This window comes from Lynx rufus, unplaced genomic scaffold (assembly GCF_022079265.1).
Source record: "Lynx rufus isolate CCGP_SWC_20201006 ecotype Redwood Valley unplaced genomic scaffold, mLynRuf1.p SCAF_6, whole genome shotgun sequence".
Classification (NCBI taxonomy): Eukaryota; Metazoa; Chordata; class Mammalia; order Carnivora; family Felidae; genus Lynx; species Lynx rufus.
Genome location: NW_025814878.1, coordinates 20722239 through 20741852, shown reverse-complemented (window position 1 = coordinate 20741852; position 19614 = coordinate 20722239). Strand labels below are relative to the sequence as shown.

Below are 19614 nucleotides of genomic sequence, written 5' to 3'. Positions count from 1 at the left end.
CCGTTTCTCAGCACTCCCACTGCTACCACTCCAGGCCAGGCTGTCATCTTCTCTCACCTGTATTATTCTAATATAGTCTAAATATTATTCTATTATTTCCCTGTTTTGACTCTTGCTTTCTTCACGCCTGTTACCAATACAGCAGCCAGAGTGATCCTGTTAAAAAATAAAGGCCAACCACATACTTCTTCGTTCAAAACCTTCTAATGGCTTTTCATCTCATTCAGTAAGAGCCATTCTTACACTGTTCCCTGATGACTACTCTAAACCAGGGCTTCACATGTGCCCTTTCCTGTGCCTTAAACGTCCTTCCTTCAGATATTCAAAGCTGAATCCCTCATCTCCTTCAAATTTTAACCCAAGTGTCATCTTCTGGTAAGGTCTTCTTTGACTACCTTATTTAAAATGTCACTTCCTCTTCCCTTTCCCAGCTTTATCCTTATCCACTGTGTTAATTATCTCCTAAGATATGAGCTCCTTTTTTTTTTCAAACTAAGTTTTTCTTTTACACCCCCTACCGAATGTAAGCTCCACTAGGGCAAAGATTTTTTTTTTTTCTGTTTTAACTGCTGAATCCCCAGTGTCTAGAACAGAGCCTGGCACACAGTATTCCATTAACACAGGCTGCATAAATGAATGTATACACAATTTACTGAGAGAGAGAGAGAAAGGAGCTGGTGGGAGGAGTCATGGACTAAACGTGGCTAACCGAGAGGGATGGCAAACAGAAAGCCTGCCTGGAAGCAGGTCCAGGAGGCAATGAGCAACCATTTACCCATCTAGAGGGTAGGAGGTGTCAAAGGGTTGACTAATCTCTACTTTATTCAGTAAAGGTAATATGAAATAGCTACACATTTGAATTATTCAGACTCTAAATTGAGACCCAATCAACTTCAAATGGAAGCTGTAATGCTATTTTTCACTTACCTACAGTATTTCCAGAAGCAAATTTCACCGATGAATTTATCTTACTTTCCTCTGACAGGTCAGACGTTTTCACAAGTAATGGGCTAGTGGGATTAGTATGATCTAGTAGAGAATTAATAGGTGAAAGTACAAGACCTGAATTAATACATTTATAAACCTCAGAGTTCAAGACTTCATTTAGGTATTTCACAGAAGTAGCAGGTATGCCATGAGATATAAGACAAAATAGTATTTTTAATAAAATATAAGCTTATTTATATAGAATTTAGTTTCCTGCCGTAACAGAAGATACTTTATAACAGAAGAGTCAAGTTGTATGTGCATACTTCATTAATTTTATCCCCTTCAGGGTAATTAAACAAAGCACCCCACATATGGTTGTAAAGTAAGTAGTTTATGGGGTGACTGGGTGGTGGTTCAGTCATTTAAGCATCCGATTCTTGATTTTAGCTCAGGTCACGATCCCAGGGTGGTGGGATCGAGCCCCGTGTCATCCTCCCTGCCAAGCATGGAACTTGCTTACGATATTCTCTATCTCTCTCTCTCTCAATCTCTCTCTCCCCCCCTGCCCCTTCCATGTACACAATCTTTCTCTCTAAAAAAAAAAAAAAGGTAATTTATAATGCTGATTTATATACAAAATAAATATACCTCTGAGAAGCCCTAACTAAAACATTTAATCTAAAGTAAGGAGAGGGGCGCCTGGGTGGCTCAGTCGGTCGAGCGTCCGACTTCGGCTCAGTCATGATCTCGCAGTTCGTGAGTTTGAGCCCCACATCGGGCTCTGTGCTGACAGCTTGGAGCCTGGAGCCTGCTTCGGGATTCTGTGTCTCCCTGTCTCCCTGCCCCTCCCCTGCTCATGCTCTGTCTCTGTCTCTCAAAAATGAATAAACGTTAAAAACAAAAAATTTAAAGTAGGGAGAAACTTCAAGAGTTCAAGCAAAACATACAATTTTAAAGCTAAAATTTATTTTAACCGTAAACCTCTTTGGTTAAAATCCCAACACGCTTAAAATGTGAATTCACACCAGTTATCATAAAAACCCACGGGGTGTTGGAACGCCACATATGCCAAGAGTCTTTCCTTTAAGACTTTGTAATATAAACTCAACTGATACAAGATGAAAAGCACATACACGCCCGCATGTATATGCATGCTTGCAGAAAGGACTATGTTAAAAAACAGACAATGATGAACTAGACGTGAACCCCCGAAAAGGAACTGTGCGTTTAGTTGCCGCTAACCGCCAACCGGAGCCCGGCCCGGCAGCAGGCAGCAGCCCTCTCACCGCTGCCGGTTCTTTTCAGCTCCATCTCCTGCATGTGGATCTTGCTCGGAGTCATGCGGATGGGAACCGGATGCACGATAGCGGTGTCCTGCAGGCACACGGGAAACACAGACTTTACATCACAAGTGCCACGCCGACACCACGAAACGGTAAAAATTGACGACACTTTAAAAACTGGTGGACAGACTTTCTCATTCATGCGAAGGCAAGCGCGAAAATTAATTTCTTAATGGAACGTTTCAGAATTATAGCGAAAAGTCCAGTTCACTCTGCGTGCCTAACATTCTGGTTTCTTTGACAAAAAATACACTTTAACTTGAGTGGTTAAGGTTTGAGTGAAAAGAAGATCCATGAAACTACCACTGAAGACAATAATCGAAGGCAGAGTGTGAGACGATCTCATGAAATTATACGAATTTGAACCTTTGAGGTTAAAGTGAATAACTATTTTGTGAGAACCCAAACACTTAACAGATTGAACTCTTTCACTAAACTGCTGAAAAAAAATGGACATTTACTTCTTCCTATACAAAACAAAGGTAATAATCCTTGCTATATTTTAACAGTAGGCACGACACGTACTTTCTACAGATTAGTTCTACAGAACTGTTTAAAAAACTTCCACAAAGGCATGCGTTTTTTAAGAGGAATAAGACTCCTACTCTCAACATTTTCACATTTTTCTTAAACCTTTTCATGACTGTAATACATCTGAAATCCCTTCGTGAGTGGCAAGTGTAGTTAAAGGAGTAAGGAAACTGGCCAAACAGACCTCCGAAAAGAACGAAAAGAGCAAAGTAAGAAGAGAGGATGGAGACAAGCCTCTCGGAAAGAGAAGAGAAGGAGAAAGGTGCACCTGGGTACGAGGCAGACCTGGCCCTGACAGCTGAGACCCACAGGGGAGGGACCAGAATGGGATCAAGCATTTGGCTGAATAGCAACTGACCAGTACTGCTAGGGGGCTCAGCTCCTTCTATGAAGACTCAGTTCCTATTTTGTGTGTGCTCCTACTAAAGACTAAACTTGAGATCCTGAAATTTCAGATATCTAGTTATGAGTTATGTTTATGATTTAGTGTGAAGGATCAGGACTTTTCAGTTTAAGTCAGACACCATTTTTGGTTGAGAGTAGCAGGCGACACGAAGCCTCTGCTAGACAAAGTTCAGTTCCATGACACTGTCTCTTGTTTGACAGGTCTCCCTGGCTTACTCTCGTAATCTCTACATCCAACCAATTTATGACAAATGAATTTTTTGTTGCAATTGTACTGATACACCCATTCGTAGCAATTTTCTGCCCCCATACCAGCAAGGCTCTGGACAAAGTTCGAACATTTCCTCTACAACTCTAAAATCACAGTTATAAATATGAATACATATGTGGATACAAATTTAGATTTCTCATATAATAAAGAGTCATTCTCAGGGAAATATTTTAACAATACACGTAAGATGGTCTTTGTTGTATTTACAGTTATAAAAAACATGGCTTTAGGGGATAAATACTACTTTCTTAACTCGCAATGTTAGTGGCAGAAACAAATGCCATGAGAATCAGAATTTAACCTCGTAAGGCAAGGTCAAAGGAGAAAAAAATGATAGTTCCTGAGATAAGTTCTTAACTCCAAACCCCAAACTAGGAAAAAACAAGCAAAAAAACCTTCTTAGATGTTTTAATATTCATCTAATATATATTTTGCGTGTGTATAAAATCAGATACATAGAACTTGTAACAGTTGGAACGATTAAGTAGCCTTTTCATATATTTCCAGTACACTCCATGGAAGTCACGATAATGATCCCAAGAAAAGAAAATCATGAATGTTCTATTCATCCTCCAAATAATTTCTGTTAAGTTTCTGTGCCAGCAAATCAATTCTGGGTCACATACTTCAGTCATGCAACCACTGGTTGCCGGGAGCCCGCAACGGCTGTACCCACTGCAGGACAAGGCGGCCCCTCGCAGGGCTTCACACAGATGACAGGCCTAACCTACAACTGCCGTATGTGTCAGAAGCTTCGCTTGTGATTGAGACTTGCAGCAGGACAGAGAGCTTTGCCTCTGAGTATTTCCACATCCAAATCAAGAACCGTGAACGCCTACAGGCTTCTGAATCCTGAGCCATAAGATGCCAAAGTAACACCTTCTCTGCTCCAAATTAGCATCCCCAAATTTACAGAGAAAAAAGTAGGAAGACTGACTAGCAGGCTCTGCCCAGTTTCTTCCACCTACTAAAATCACCTCATCACCTCTAGGAAACTCATTCCTAATCACTTATGGCACATTTGTGTCATATATTTGGACATCTGATTTCATGTACACATTTTAAATATATTATGCTCATTTATCTGTAGTTTCCACTTGCCTTAAATCCCATTATCCTGTCTGAACCCAGTCTGCCTACTTTCCACTTCTGTGTCACTTACCAGCTTGCTCTCTCTTGTTCCCATTGATCCTTCACATTGTTTCCTGCCTGAGTGATCTTCCCTAACTGCCTTTCTCACCTCATCTTGTCACGGCACTCCCGGCTGGCTCCTCGTGTCTAGGAGATTAAGTTCAGATCCCTGGTCTAGCACACAAAGTTCTTCCCAGTCTGGTTTCAACCCTTAGCCCCATCATTCGAATCGCCAGCCACATGTCTACCCTATACTCTTGCCACTTACCAGATCTGCTTGTGATATTCTCTCTGCTTGGGATGCCCTTGTCCACTCCTGCCAATTCAGAGTTTCACTCAAACCTCAGCATACAAACATAACCTCTTTTGTGAAAACTTGCCCAAATACACTGGGTTGAGTGAGCTCACAGTATTCTGCCCACAATCCTGCTCATGACTATATATGATAATTATCACAATCAGCTGTATTATAACCATCAACTTATAATGATTAAGCTGTGGTCTACTTAAGACTGGAATTTGTGTGTGTGTGTGTGTGTGTGTGTGTGTGCGCGTGTGTGACATTTTACACCCCTAGGGAGTATCAGAGGCACTTAGAAGGGGGCCCCACCAAACCAGGTGAGTTGGCTGGGCATAATCTGTAAGCAAACTACACTTCCTTTTTATACCTGAATTACTCAGAAGTTCGGCGGCACTCAAGATCAGGCATACATCATGGCACAGACTAGAGCGTTACACTTCTCATCAGTCTAGAATTTAGTAGCAGAAGCAGATTCTACCAGAGGCTATTAATGATAAAGTAGTTCAACAAAAGCAATCAAGTTTCTGGAAATGAGCTATCAGAAACTCAATTCCATCACAATTCTGGGAGCCTAAAAATTACCCATCTCGGTGTGCATGTGGGGTCACTGTACTGTGTGATATAGATGTCTCTACGTGCTACAGAGAAGTGTGGGGCTTTTCACAGACTTTCACCTTGTTGAGTGAATGGCTAATTATAATTTTTAGCTTTTAAAAACCATTCCATTAAATGTTTCCAACACTGTAAGGTATGTAAATGCATATTAGAACTGCAGTGGTATTTTTCTCTTAGGCGACTCTCTTCTAATCTGTGTGGACCTTACTTACTCACTTGTAATTATTTATTGAAGCCTTGCAAAGGATCATTTGGGATTGTGGGTATAGGCTGTGTTCTGTAGAAGACAGTACGCCAGATAAGCATTGAGCGAAGGGTAAGAACTTATTAGATCCTCGATGGGAGCAGGGCATTTTCCTAATGCCAGGTTTAAAGTGAGATTACTAGTTGGGGAACAAAGTTTAGATTTAAGTTTAGCACCGTAACAGAAAAAAGATATTTCTAGGTACCAGATTATAAATAGTTAAGACTGCCAACTTCATCAAGTTTAGAGATCTAAATTCAAGTTAAAAATAGCAATTAACAATTTCCTAGAACCTCCTGCCACACTGAAGATAAAAACATAAAGTGTGGAGCCATATCATTTTCAACACTAGAGCCAGAATTCATAAATTTGGGTATTTTTTTCCAAAAGGTTACAAGAACATCAATATTATGAAGTCAAATATTTCCTGGCATTTCCTGCCAGTCATGACTCAATTTATTTTGCCTCTGAGTTTTATATTTTTATACATAATGTTCTTTCCTGGCCTGACAAAAAAATCGTCATACCATGATTATTTTCACCTCTCTTAAGGGATAGAGAATAAAACAGAGCATTTCTTTATTGCTACATCAAACTTGCCTTCTCAAAAAGGGACTTCCATTAAGTATTTTAAATAAAAATAACTTGACTAAGTAGGAGACAAGAATAATATGGAGAAATAAAACTTAGAGCAAAGGTAAACTGTCTTTCAGCTCATAGCACCTGTCACTTCCCAAAAGACCTTAATTACAGCCCTAATAAGCAGCAGAAATTATATTTTGTTTTTTTATTCCTCCTTAATTTTCAGATCAAAACTGAAGATTAATGCCCTCAAAACAGCAGTAAGAGAAGCAAAAGGCAGATGATCTACATAGTTAATGAACTATGAAACAGACACTTAAAACACTTCCATAAGTTATCTGTTTTCAATATAACAGCATCCTCACTATTTCACAGATACAAATTTTTTAAAATTATGAAGCACACGAAAGATCCATTCATTTAAGCTACTAAGATGTACTCCTATCTTTAAATGCCATTTCTTCTAAATCCACATTAAATAAGGCTATTTCTATATTTAATTAAAAACTAATGGCTGTCTTTGATCAGAAACATCTAAAAAGAATGCCTTGTCACTTTTTTCCGTATCTTTCCACTCAACTCATTTAAAAAAAAAAAAAATCCTACCTTTACTCTCTTCTTCCCTTCCTTCCTACTTACTTCCTCTTTTCTTTTTGAAAGGTGCTTATTAGCATGTCCTTCTCTTTAAGAGAAAAAATAAAAGGAAAAGGAGGAGTGAACAGTGAGAAGAATGGTTAATAGCTACGGTTTTGAAGTTTTCAAATAATTTGAGGGGCAAGTTGGGCATATATGAAATCAATTCTATGGGGATAGAATTTATTTTTTAAATCTGAGATGTGAACTTTGTAGCATTTTCAAAGCAACACAGTGAGCCACAGGAAGACAAGACGGAGGCTCTCTTGCACAATGGGAATCTGTGACCAACAACTCTGTATTCTTTTGCTGAGCTTGATTCTGTATAACAGAACTCAACATACTAATTAAGTCAAAGCCATATCATCTGGACTGTTAAAATAAAAGAGGACACTGCATATTTACATACATAGTACATATTACATGATGTGTAAGCATACAAATAAAACAGTATTACTAAGTGTCACTCACTGAGATACACAGTATATGTTTACTAGAACATACACTTAATTAGCAAATGAAAACAAGGTCAGCTAAACCAATTTTCACAAAATACTTCCTTAGACACATATACCAGATTGTAAAAACATACAGTTTTCTGTCATCAAAATAACTAGAAAATACAGAGAATGATAAAAAAAAAATGTTCTTTCCACCATTAAGCACACAAAAATTGAAAAGCCTGCCACCATTTCCCTCTAAGCACTCCACTCAATCATGCATATCAGCTAAAAACCATAATGAATGGAAATTTGGGTTAATAAAATTAATTTCAAACAAGCAAGCTAAGTGATTGACTTACAGGATCAGCTGGTGCAATGTTAGAATCAAATTGGGTCAGAGTTTGTGAGCTTGAAGAGCGTTCACTAAATGTCTCCCACTGCTGAACAGACAGAGGAGAGACAAGTCAGCATGATGAGAAAGATGGAGTCAAAGATCATTGGAGAAGATTTAGCAAAGTAATTCAGAGGTTGCACTGCAAGTTGTGTTTCAAAGGCCTGACAAAATTCCGTAATTGCTGTTTTTCCATAAACATTTTATACTTCTCTATGCTGGGTCATCTTAAAATGTTAAGGCGGGCAGCTTCACATTCCAACGTAGAATAACAATTTATTGCAATCTCAACGGGAGAGATTCAAAGGGTCACAGAATTAAAACTCAAAACACCCTGTAGGAAGAGAATCTAAGTGATATAAATGGCAACAAAGTAAAAATGTGAAGGGGTTGGTCTTGATTAGAGAAAGTATTACTTCAAATCCTTCTTTCAAAATTCTAATGTTAATGTATTGATTTGGTGATGCTAAATGAATCCTGTGTACCAAAGTTTTGGTCAAAACAAAGCAAGTCACTGTGACTTGCCAGTGCGACCCCTGAAAGATGATTCTATTATGTACGTGCACATATTTTATCCGTATGGAGAGATATTTAATAAAATATAATTGAGGTAAAATGAAAAGATTTCCGGAATTAATATATGTTTGAGCTTATGTCAATCTGTAGCAAGTCAACCCCTGCCATCAGCACTACGAACAGGGCCATGCCAGACCACAAGACAGAACTGCCCATCAGGCACCGCCCCCCACCCCATGCTAGAAAAATCAGAATGCGGCCACAATGAGAGCAAATCAAGCATCTGAGTTTGTGTTATATACAGAAGATATATTTTGATATGAAATACTACTCCTCTAAAAGAGGTACACAAATATCATACCTCTTAAAACAGGTGGAGTGATCATATGTTAATTTTAGTAAATTCCATTTGTTTGGGAGATCTTAGTAATAAAATAGCTAAGAATTTTGTATCAAAATTGCATTAAAATTTGATTAAGAATTATCAGTTATTCTCTGAAGAAGGAAAAACATCTACACATGTACAATATATACACACAAATGTTTACACACAGACACACCCTACTCTATTAGCCAAAATCCTTTCTATAATTCAGTGTGGAAAAGTATACATTTTTATGCTTCAAAGTTCGACTTACTATTTAAAATAGTGGTATTCAATTTGAGAAGACATGTAGAAATTAAAGATTAGCAAATACGCTGATGAAAATTATCTACAAAAATAGATAATATAAATCATTCAACAACTCTCCCTCTAGATAAGTTTTTTCATAAAAATTAAGATAGAAATACTAATGCATTCAAAATGATTCTTGAATAAAGAAAACCCACGACAATTCACTTTTGTCACGGACATCACTTCAGTGATGTTAATATAATCAGTTTCTTCAATAATTATTGTTGCAGGGGTAGAGAAGAAATTTTTAAAATCCTAATTATCTAATTATGGAGAAAAGTTTAGATGCAGAAGATTTTTGCCAAAAAAAAAAAAAAAAAAAAAAAAAGGCATCACCTATCTTATCTGGTGGCGTGAAGTTTTACTTGGGTTTTTTAAGGTTATATATAAGCTACCTGGAGAGCAGAGAAACACCCAGATCTTTACTTTAGTATAATGGCTAAAAGCATGCTCTGGAACCAGACTGCTGGAATCCTAGTTATGCTGTATGACCTTAGGCGAGTTATTTAACCTCTCTGTGCTTCAGTTTCACCATCTGTAACATGAGGCTAATAATACCTGTATCACAAGGTTGTGACGAAGCTGTCAGGAATTAACACGTGTGAGAACTTTTTGGACAGAGCTGGCACAGCAAAATTTATGCGTGACAAATGTGAGGTGCCATTATTAGTGTTAACTGGTGCCCTGTCCGTGTTTGCAGGTGCTGAGTATTTGCTGAAAGAGTATTAGTGCTTTGTGGTAGAAAATTAAAATGTAATTTAAATTCCATACCCTAAGTATATATACTTTTTATAAATACTATTAAATTGTCTCAAAATTAATGTTAGTTTTAGTAACATTCTGATTTTTCACATGTAGTTAAAAAAACTGTGACACTCATGAACATTGTAGCAAATACTACAAAATGAAACTTGCTAGGAATATTTAAGGGAAAATGCAACTACTGAAATCAGAATTTGGAAGGGACTCCATTCCTCGTCTTTAATGATCACATGCAATTTTACTGAGAACGAAGATGGGCTTTAGAACTGAGTTGATTTAGAACGAGTTGCTTTTATTTATGAACTGATATCAATGGAATATATATATTCCTTTAATCTGATAGTGCTTTTAAAAATGACAAATGAATAAATGTAGCAAAAATTAGTGATTTCAAGAAAACTGACCGTACTTTCTATAAAGCCTACTAGTAAATTTTTGTTCCTACTAGTAAATTCTTTTAAGCCTTAATTCCTCCCTCTAACAAGGACTTAGATGGTTATTTTATGATAAATGTATGTTATAAGGTCTCAGACACGTATCTGTGATTATGTCATAAAGCAGCTGCAAGTACTTAAAACTTGCCAGTTCCTTCTCTGCTTTCCAACTATGTAAAATTAACTAGTGTCCCTTCCATCTAGTGTTTTTCAGCCTTCAAAATACATGGAAAACAGAGAAAGCTTAGAATTTTTCCTGCAACAACAAACTTCTAGGTTTGTAGCACTATAAAAGTGATATTAAAAACCAGAAGAAAAAAAGTACTTGTTCACAAAGAAAACTGCTCTCACAGACCGGGCCAGTGGTTTCCTAGGAGTTTTACACAGCATTAAGGTTTAGCAGAGTCGGGGGACCTCGGGCCTTCTCTTTTTCTAATCGGAGTGGCCCTATGGGAGGGCCTCTGGGCTTTTTTTTTTCTAATCAGAGTGGCCCTATTTCTATTGTTTTCTATAGAGGAGCTCAAGTAATGGGGCGAGGCAGTGTATTTGGTCTCAAATTCTGTTTTGCATGCTGTGCTTGGTCTGACATGATTTATCTTTTAGCCACTGTATTTGGTAGTTAAATCGTTCCATTTTGTATAGCATAGAAGTAAATTATTATAAATAGCTTGGGTTGTAGAAAATGCTTTTTTCATGTGGAAAGCTGGAGAGTGACTTCTCACACTCACTTCCAATGCTGAGATACGGAATATATTATCACATACCTTGCTTACAGGAAATGAGAAGACCGTGTGATACGGTGGGCACAGCTGACTGAATGTCAAAAGATCTGTGTTTAAATCTTAGCTCCAGACCCTCTCTGGCTATGAGATATGTGGGCCAAGATATCCACCCCTTTGTTAACTTCATGTGTTTGGCCCATCTAACTCACAAGGCTTTAGCAGGAATAAGTGCTGGAAACCAAACGATAGTATTTATTATGAAAAATACCTGGAAAAGCTCAGTCACGTCATTATAAACCTTTATCACAGTCATATGGGGTATGTTCTCTCATGCATGCATACTGACAGAGCTATCTGCTGAAATTACTCTGTCTGGAACTTCTTACCTTAAAATAGTTAATGTTAGTAAAAGAAAAGGGAAGATCTGCTAACCTCACTGCTCTGATTCAACTCAGGCCAAGTCTGGTTTAGTGACGGCATTGACGGCGACTTGCTTGGAGGTGCTTCTGCAGGAGAGCCTGAATAACCTACCTCACCTGGCTGATCCCCAACGTCTGCAATTGAAAAACAGAGAAATTCTCTATAAACAATACATTTTAGTTTAGGAATATTTACTTATAATAGAAAACCGAACAGAAGATTTTCAAAAGCAGTAATTTATAAACTGCATTTCCTTTCCTTATGCTCCCCAAATAAACACTTTAAAAATCAAGTAATCAGGCAATACTTATTAATGCTATGTATTGTCTACTTGGAACCATAGCTTTCCATGAAAATAAAATCTAGTCAGGCATAGAGAAAAAGAATGTTACACATAACAACAAATGCAATAGGCACGTGCTCTGAATAATTTATTTTATTTTATTTTATTTTATTTTATTTCATTTTATTTTATTTCATTTTATTTTATTTTAATTTTATCTTACTTGACTAGATGTCTTTTTTTATTTAAATCCAAGTTAGTTAACATATGGTGTAATAATGATTTCAGGAATAGAATTTAGTGATTCATCACTTACTTATGACACCCAGTGCTCATCTCAACCAGCGCCCCCCTTAATGTCTATCACCCATTTAGCCCACCCCCCCAATACCCCTTGAGCAACTCTCAGTTTGTTCTCTATTTCAGAGTCTCTTATGGTTTATTTTGAATCATTTTCTAATAATCTCACACCAGTTCCCAGAGTGTATTTCATGGAAGATTAATCATTAAGGTGCTTTAAAAAATTAGGCTTCCTGTTCAAATAAATGTGGTGATACTATAACTCCCTGTTGAACATCCCCATGCACACCTGTGTATCAAAGACTTGTAATGTCCTTGAACAAATAAACTTTATTTAACCAGTTTTTCCCAAACACAAACCATTTTTATCAAACAAAATCCTTCCACATTCCCTTGGAATATAATTTGGAAACTGCTGATTTAGAACTCATTCACTCACATTTTCTCTACAAACCTCCCCGATACCAAAAAGCAGCATATATTGGCAAGGCAGACAGCAAAAGGAAAGGAAAGGTCCCAGGCTTGGGCAAAAAGCAAAGTCAATAAGCCAACTTTTATCATTACAATGTATAATTACATTACAATGTAATTACATTCCAATGTAAAAACAGAAGGAATTTCAACGGCAACTAAACTCTGAATCCAATTTTCCCAAATTTTACATGGTTTTGAATATAACCCCAGCCTGAAAATCAGATTAATTGCCAAATTAATGGGACTACTTAATCTATTGAGAATCTATAACAAAAATATGATTCTAAAATCTGTCACCATCTCACTGTTTGACCATGGGCAAGTTGAATAAAACAGCACCTGAGTTTCTCCATCAGAAAGACATTTGCCATTAACTTAGCACTGTACTTCAAATTCCTAATAGATGGCCATATAACTTAGCAATATAAAGGTTTTTACCTTTCAACCTATCCATAAGCAAATCCTTTATATTTTAGGGCCTAACAGAGGACCTAATACATAGCAGGCACTCAAATATTTTTTGAGTTACTTTCAGGTTCTCCATTTAAATTCATTCTTCTTTACTGTTACTTTCCTAAAACAAAAATTACCTGTTGACATTTTGAAAAAGTTCTCAAAATTTCTCTTTGCCCCATTTCTGTTCCATGGCTATCTCAAATTTGCCATTTGCTTACCCTGACATAACTTCTTTAAGTCCTAATTTGCAGTCCAGCATGATATTTTGATAAACTTTTGTTTTCTAAGATCAAGAATAGTTGCTACTTTTTTCTTAATCTTGTCCCTTTGTCAATAAACGTGTCCGAGTGGCGTAGAACCAATGCCTCCTATAATATTCTATGAAGGCTCAAAACTCTCAGAGAAGGACTAATGAAAACATTATTTATGATAAATCCATTGTAGTTCTCAGTGTGAACAAAAATTACGGACTTTTCCCCCTATGATTACCAAGGGAAAGGAAGTTAAGGAAAGGAAGATAATGGCTATAAATTTGACAGTTCGCTCTAAGTGAAATGAGGATGGTGAATGAAGCAACGTCAGAGATACCCCAAAGCAGGTATTCATATGGAGAAAAGCAGAATTAGAATAGTCTTAACTACAGAATGATTAATTTTCAAAAGAACCTATCTATCTAAAGTCAGACTGTATCAGTGAAGTTTGAAATGTCATCTCAGGGCAAACTGGGGCCCTGGTTTAGCTTTCCAGACTTCTGCTCTCCTGTCTCAGTCTTCTACTTATAAGTTTAGGATCAGACTGCACCCTGCCCCCACTTCAGGGCAGTTACAATTTAGGGTAGATTCTGGGAACCTCTTTGGTTCACTGGTACAAAACTGCCTTGGGTCCAGCCTCTTGAGGCCGAGAAGTGAAATGTTAGCCACCCAAATAATTGTACTTCATAATTATTCTAATAGTTATTTTCCTCGAGTACCAATTCTCAAACTGTGGTCCATGGACTCCTGGGGATCCCCAGGACTTTTTACGGGCTCTGAAAAGTCAAAATGGTTTTTGTAATGATAATAATGCTTTTTCCTGTGATGGCACTTACGACAATGAAGCAAAAGCAATGGTGGGTAAAACTGCTGGCTTATCAATAAGCAAAAATCAAGGCAGTGGCACCAAAATATATTAGTCATTATATCCTTCACCCCACGCATTCCAGTTAAAATAAACAAGCATGACAACTTCACTGAAGAACGCTCATAATTATCACACTAAAAATTATTTTTATGAAACCTCAAGCCTGAAAACACGTCTCAATACTCTGCATGGCAAAAAAAAAAAAAAAAAGGGAAACGTATATAAAGCACTCTACTTCATATCCAGGATTACAGTGGTCTCAAGGAAAAGTACTTGTATGACTCAGTTGTCAGCTGAACAGGCCACTTTTGTCATGGAACACCATTTTCCTTGAAAGAATAGCTGATAAACTATAATTATTCAGACTTGGATATGATGCAGGCATTTTCTCAAAAATGAATTAAGTGAGCCTGTCACTTCCAGGAAAACCAACTGTCTTCAGTATTTGTTACAAATGACAAAGTTTGAGCTTTCAAGCAAAAAATAAGAATTTTGGAAAATGTGTATCCATGCCCATGCTCTCAAGAACTTCACAATGCTTCTTTGATAAGATAGGTTATGTTAACATATACGCTTTTTTGACATTTTATAATAAAATGTCCCAATGTTTGAAAGAAAGGTCTGTATAACTCAATAAACTGATGTTTTACAAGTAATCAATGCGCTAAGTTACAAAATCATGCATGGGGTAAAAGAGTCACTCAAAGTGTATTCAAAGTGCAAGGCAAACCTATGGATTTTGATGTAACAGTACAAACAATTCATCTATATGGTTTCGGCTCTCAATTAACCTTTAAGAAATTACCGTCTGTTGAGTTTTGGAGTAGTACCAAAGAACATCTGTAATTATCTGAAAATAGTCCTCCCTTTTACTACTGAGGCCACGTTTTCTTCATGTATTAGAGACTGGCAACCTTTTTCTACAAAGGCCAGACAGTATATATTTTAGGCTTTGCAGACGGCCTATATGGTCTCTGCTGCAAACATGCAACTATTGCAGTGCAAAAGCAGCCAGAAATCACTTGTGAAGGAATGAGGTTGGTTTGTAGTCCAATAAAATTTTATTTGCGGGAAGTAAAATTTTAATTTCATATAAATTTCACGTATCATGAAATACTGCCCCCCCCCACCTCGATTAAAAAAACCACCACCACCCCATTGTGCTTGTGGACTACACAGAGACAGCAGACTGTTTGGTCCTCAGCCTTTAGTTTGCCAATTCCTGACACATTTCAAACAACGTAACATATCCAACAGACTGAACGCAAAAGCAAATATGAGAATCTAGCTGTCTTCTATTAAACCAGATATTAAAGAGGTTTGCAAAGATGTAAAACAATGCCATCCTTTTTATAATTTTTTTTTATTTTGGAGAATACGGTTGTTTTCCTAAAAATATCTGTTAATATATAAAAGGTGTTCTATTGTTATTTTAAAACAAAGCATAAAATCTATCAGTTTTAATTTCTAAAAGGATAACTATTTTGTTGAGTAGGTAATTACCGATAGATCTCGTCCGCATAAACTCTTTTGTGGTCCACAATAATTTTTAAGAATGTAAAGGGGTCCTAAGACTAAAAAGTGTGAAAACTCACTGTCCTAGAAAATCCAAAATTTATTTCTAGAATAAATTAGCAAAATCACACATCGCCTCTTATATAGAACAACAAATGGTAGTAGAAAAAGAACAAATTACCTATGTTCTAGAAACTAACAGTCATGAGACTGAGAAGCACTAGGTCTGTAAGTAAACCGCACCTCCTTCAACCTGGCTCCCTATAAATGCCAACCAAGAGCTTCACGCCCACCCACAGAAGTTAGTCTTTAAGACTGTATCTTGCGGAGGCAGGGGCGTAGTTTTACGCTTACCTGATGCAGTGTTCCAACCTAGCCTCCCGCTGGAACACTGTGTCAACCCTGCCTCCCTCCTGAGGGTTCTGCTCTGCCCCTGACATCATCAGAGCATCAGGGCTGAAAAAGAAGAGCATGAGCCTAAATTATTTGTTAAAGTAAACCCCAAAAGGGCTGTTATGCAAAAAGTATTTCCATGTATAAAAGTGGGTCTGGAAGACACAACCCAGTGTGATCACACTGACATACTGTCAATCTACATTTAAAGTTAGAAATGATTATATTAGATGAGTGCAAACTGTATTTTTAGGATCACACCAGAAAATAAAAACCCTGTCAGTAGTTTCCATCCTTCTAGCCTCCAAAGATTCTGAAAAGTTCCCAGATTCGGGTCAGTACAGTGGGCCTGCTGAACACTGGTCTTTCTCAAAGACCTTTGGTTTTATTCTAGGTTTATCTTTCCATTGTTACACTAACATGCTAACACTGCTTCAAAAATGACTGCCGGTTGTTATTAATCTGATAGAAATATATATGCTCCCTAGAGTCTTAGGGTTTAAAACTTATTTTGCTTTCAAGTAGCAAAATAAAGGTAGGAAGAATCCTTCAATCATGAAACCTCAGTCAAAGCTGCAATCTCATTTAATAGCTTTGTTAAAGCATAAGCAGCTACATGTCTTATTTGAAATGTGAATATTATTCTTATAAAAAAAGTATTTAAAACAAAAAATAAACTGGTTTGGATAAATGTTAAGTCTTCAAGTAAAACTACTAATGGTACATTTTTCATGCAGACTTAAAAGACGGGGACAAACAATGGATATGCAAAAAGAAATTAAAGAATTTAAGGTATACTATGCTTTGTTTTGATATTATACCCATTAAAAAACTACATTCTATTTGAAAAAATAATTTTACTCTTCTTCAACACTCCACAAAATGGAAACTTCTTCAGTAAGCAGACCTTTATACAGCCTACATAGTTTACCAGTTTTAAATTAAAACCAAGGATTTTTTAAGTACAAAAATGTGTACAATGTTTGAAAAGAAACATTCACTCCAAATCCTAATTAAATTGTAAACTGTTGACTTTTTTTTTTTTGCAGTACTGATCTTTTATAGGAACTATTATTTGACTCAGCTACTATACTTCAAAGAATATAATCTACAGATACATAGAAGGTTCCCATTATCCAAGAACAGCTAAAAATGGAAGAAGTGCATCTATGTGAATCCAGTTAAAATAACTAAAATTTCATGAAGAAAAAATAATTTATGTAGGGCTTTGTTTTCAAAACTTAACACAGAAAATTGTGAAAATGAGTATCAAGACCAAAGAATAAAAGATGCTATAATTCTGGGGTGCAATTTGGTGGCAAAATTAATAAAAGAATTCAATCAGTGAACATTTACTGAGGGCCTATACTTAAACACAGTAAATAAAGACAAAATATTGAGCAAGATGACAATGCTTTCATTTATTTCCAGGGACTTCTCTTTCCTTTTTTTTTTTTTTTTAATGTACAAAAAAAATTTTTTTAACATTTATTTATTTCTAAGAGACAGACAGCATGAGCATGAGCAGGGTTGGGGCAGAGAGAGAGGGAGACACAGAAACGGAAGCGGACTCCAGGCTCTGAGCTGTCAGCACAGAGCCTGACGCAGGGCTTGAACTCATGAACCGTGAGATCATGACCTGAGCTGAAGTCAGACACTTAACCGACTGAGCCACCAAAGGGGCCCCTCCATGGAGTTCTCTTTCCTACAGAGGAAGATAGAGGTCTTTTGTTTCACTTTTGAGTTTCATATCACAATTGTAAAGAAAAATACAAAATTTGTCCTTTATACAAAAAATAATTTAAAGTATCATAATTATTCACAAGGACTATTACTAAAGCTCTGATATTTAAACCATAATCCTTTACTTATTCTTTTTTTTTAATCTTATTTAGTTTGAGAGAGAGCATGAGCAGGGAAGGGGCAGAGAGAGAGGAAGAGAGAATCCCACGCGGGATCCACACTGTCAGCACAGAGCCTGACACGGGGCTCAAACTCACGAACCACGAGATCACGAACTGAGCCGAAATCAGGAGTTGAATGTTTAACCATCCAGCCATCCAGGCGCTCCTAAACCGTCATCTTTTAAAGCTCCTACCATGTCATCCTTGTAGAGATTTTCTCCTTCAAGTATGATCTAATCTTGTTGCCAGTGTCTTTGCCAGGAATTTATGGAGTTCTAATCATTTTGACCAATTTCATTAAATGGTGCATTTTTGCCAATATTTGGAATTGTACTGATTTGTCACATACAACAACCAACTATCTGGAAAAAAAGGACACTAATGTTAAGATTGTACATATGTGTGTATGGGGGGGAGGGGAAGGCTTGAGAAGTAATTCCTTAGGTGTAAAGGTAACGATGAATATTAGTGTTTACTTTATTTTTTCCTCTGCAACTAAAGTCATTTGGGAGAGTGAATTTTCAAAAATAAAGATTGAGGGAAACCTGGGTGGCTCAGTTGGTTGAACCACTGACTCTTAGTTTTGGTTCAGGTCATGATCTCACAGTTCATGAGTCTAAGCCCCTGACAGTGTGGAGCCTGCTTGGGATTCTCTCTCCCTCTCTCTCAAAATAAGTAAAAATAAAAAAAGGTTTTTTTTAATAAATAAAGATTTAGGATTCTTTGTAGAAAATAAAGATATATGTATCTTTTTTGCAGCACTGTTTTAAAGGTAAAGTCAAGAAACTATCCAAAAATCCGTTAATAAGACATTGGTTAAATTAAGCCACATCTATATTATGGAATACACTGTATGATAAAGAATATGACAGCTGCATATGCGACAAAGTGCGAAGATGTTCAACACTATAAAAAAAATCAAGGATATATAGCGTGTACTTGTGTGAAAACAGGTATCTGCATGTGTTACTGTGTTGGCCTTTTCTATGTTAAAAGTTTCTGGATAAACAGAAAAGTCAACAATGATTGGCATAAAGCTAGTCTCAAGTATGGATTTTTGGTAAACTATCCATAGAAAGTTTGTGGCTTTAAAAAATATTCATGTTTAGGGATGCCTGGGTGGCTCAGTCAGTTAAGTGTCTGACTTGGGCTCAGATCACGATCTCACGGTTTGTGAGTTCGAACCCTACATGGGGCTCTCTGCAATCAGCATAGGGCCTGCTTTGGATCCTCTGTTCCCCCTCCCTGTCCCTCCCCAGCTTGTGCTCCCTCATGCTCTCTCTCAAAAATAAGTAAACATTAAAAAATGTCTATTCATATTAGAAGTACTGCAAGGAGATTGGGGATCTGTGCTACTACATATCATCTCAGCAACAATGAAATACGCTCAATTTACTATGAAGCAGTGATGATGGAGGAGGAGACAGAATAGGGAATAACTTCACCCATTCTCTGAGCGTCCCAACCAGGTATTACTACTCATGTGAGCAGGGTGGTACGAAGACAGAGAACAGTTTTAAAAACAAGTGGTTCAGCCACTTAGTCATTTCAAAAAACGTGAACGCCTACTTACATACTCAGTTTGCACCCTGCCAGGTGCTGAGACACAATGAACAAGAATGATCCAGTTACTACCCGCCTAGGATCCTCCAGGCTAGTTTAAGAGGGAGATATTACCAAATAATCACAAAAAATCTATGTCAAAATGAAACTGTGCTCTAAAGAAGATTCTCTGTGGATTGAGCTGAAGGTGTGCAGTATCCCAACATGTTTGGTTTTGTCCTTGAAGACTTCACAAAGGTGTTTCCATACATGGATTT

At 37.1% G+C, this 19614-nt stretch overlaps 1 protein-coding gene across 6 annotated transcripts in view; it reads right to left on the bottom strand.

The window, feature by feature from the left end:
• Positions 1-19614, bottom strand: part of REPS1 (RALBP1 associated Eps domain containing 1) — an 88538-nt gene that overhangs the window by 12480 nt on the left and 56444 nt on the right. For 3 of the 6 annotated variants that reach the window (XM_047101492.1, XM_047101497.1, XM_047101493.1), the window contains exons 9-12: positions 11363-11484; positions 7789-7869; positions 2217-2304; positions 928-1029 (exon numbers count right to left, since the gene is read on the bottom strand). In XM_047101492.1, the coding sequence (XP_046957448.1) occupies positions 928-1029; positions 2217-2304; positions 7789-7869; positions 11363-11484 (393 nt within the window). The remainder of the gene's footprint in view (positions 1-927; positions 1030-2216; positions 2305-7788; positions 7870-11362; positions 11485-19614) is intronic. The other 3 variants (XM_047101495.1, XM_047101496.1, XM_047101494.1) reach the window with 2 other exon arrangements.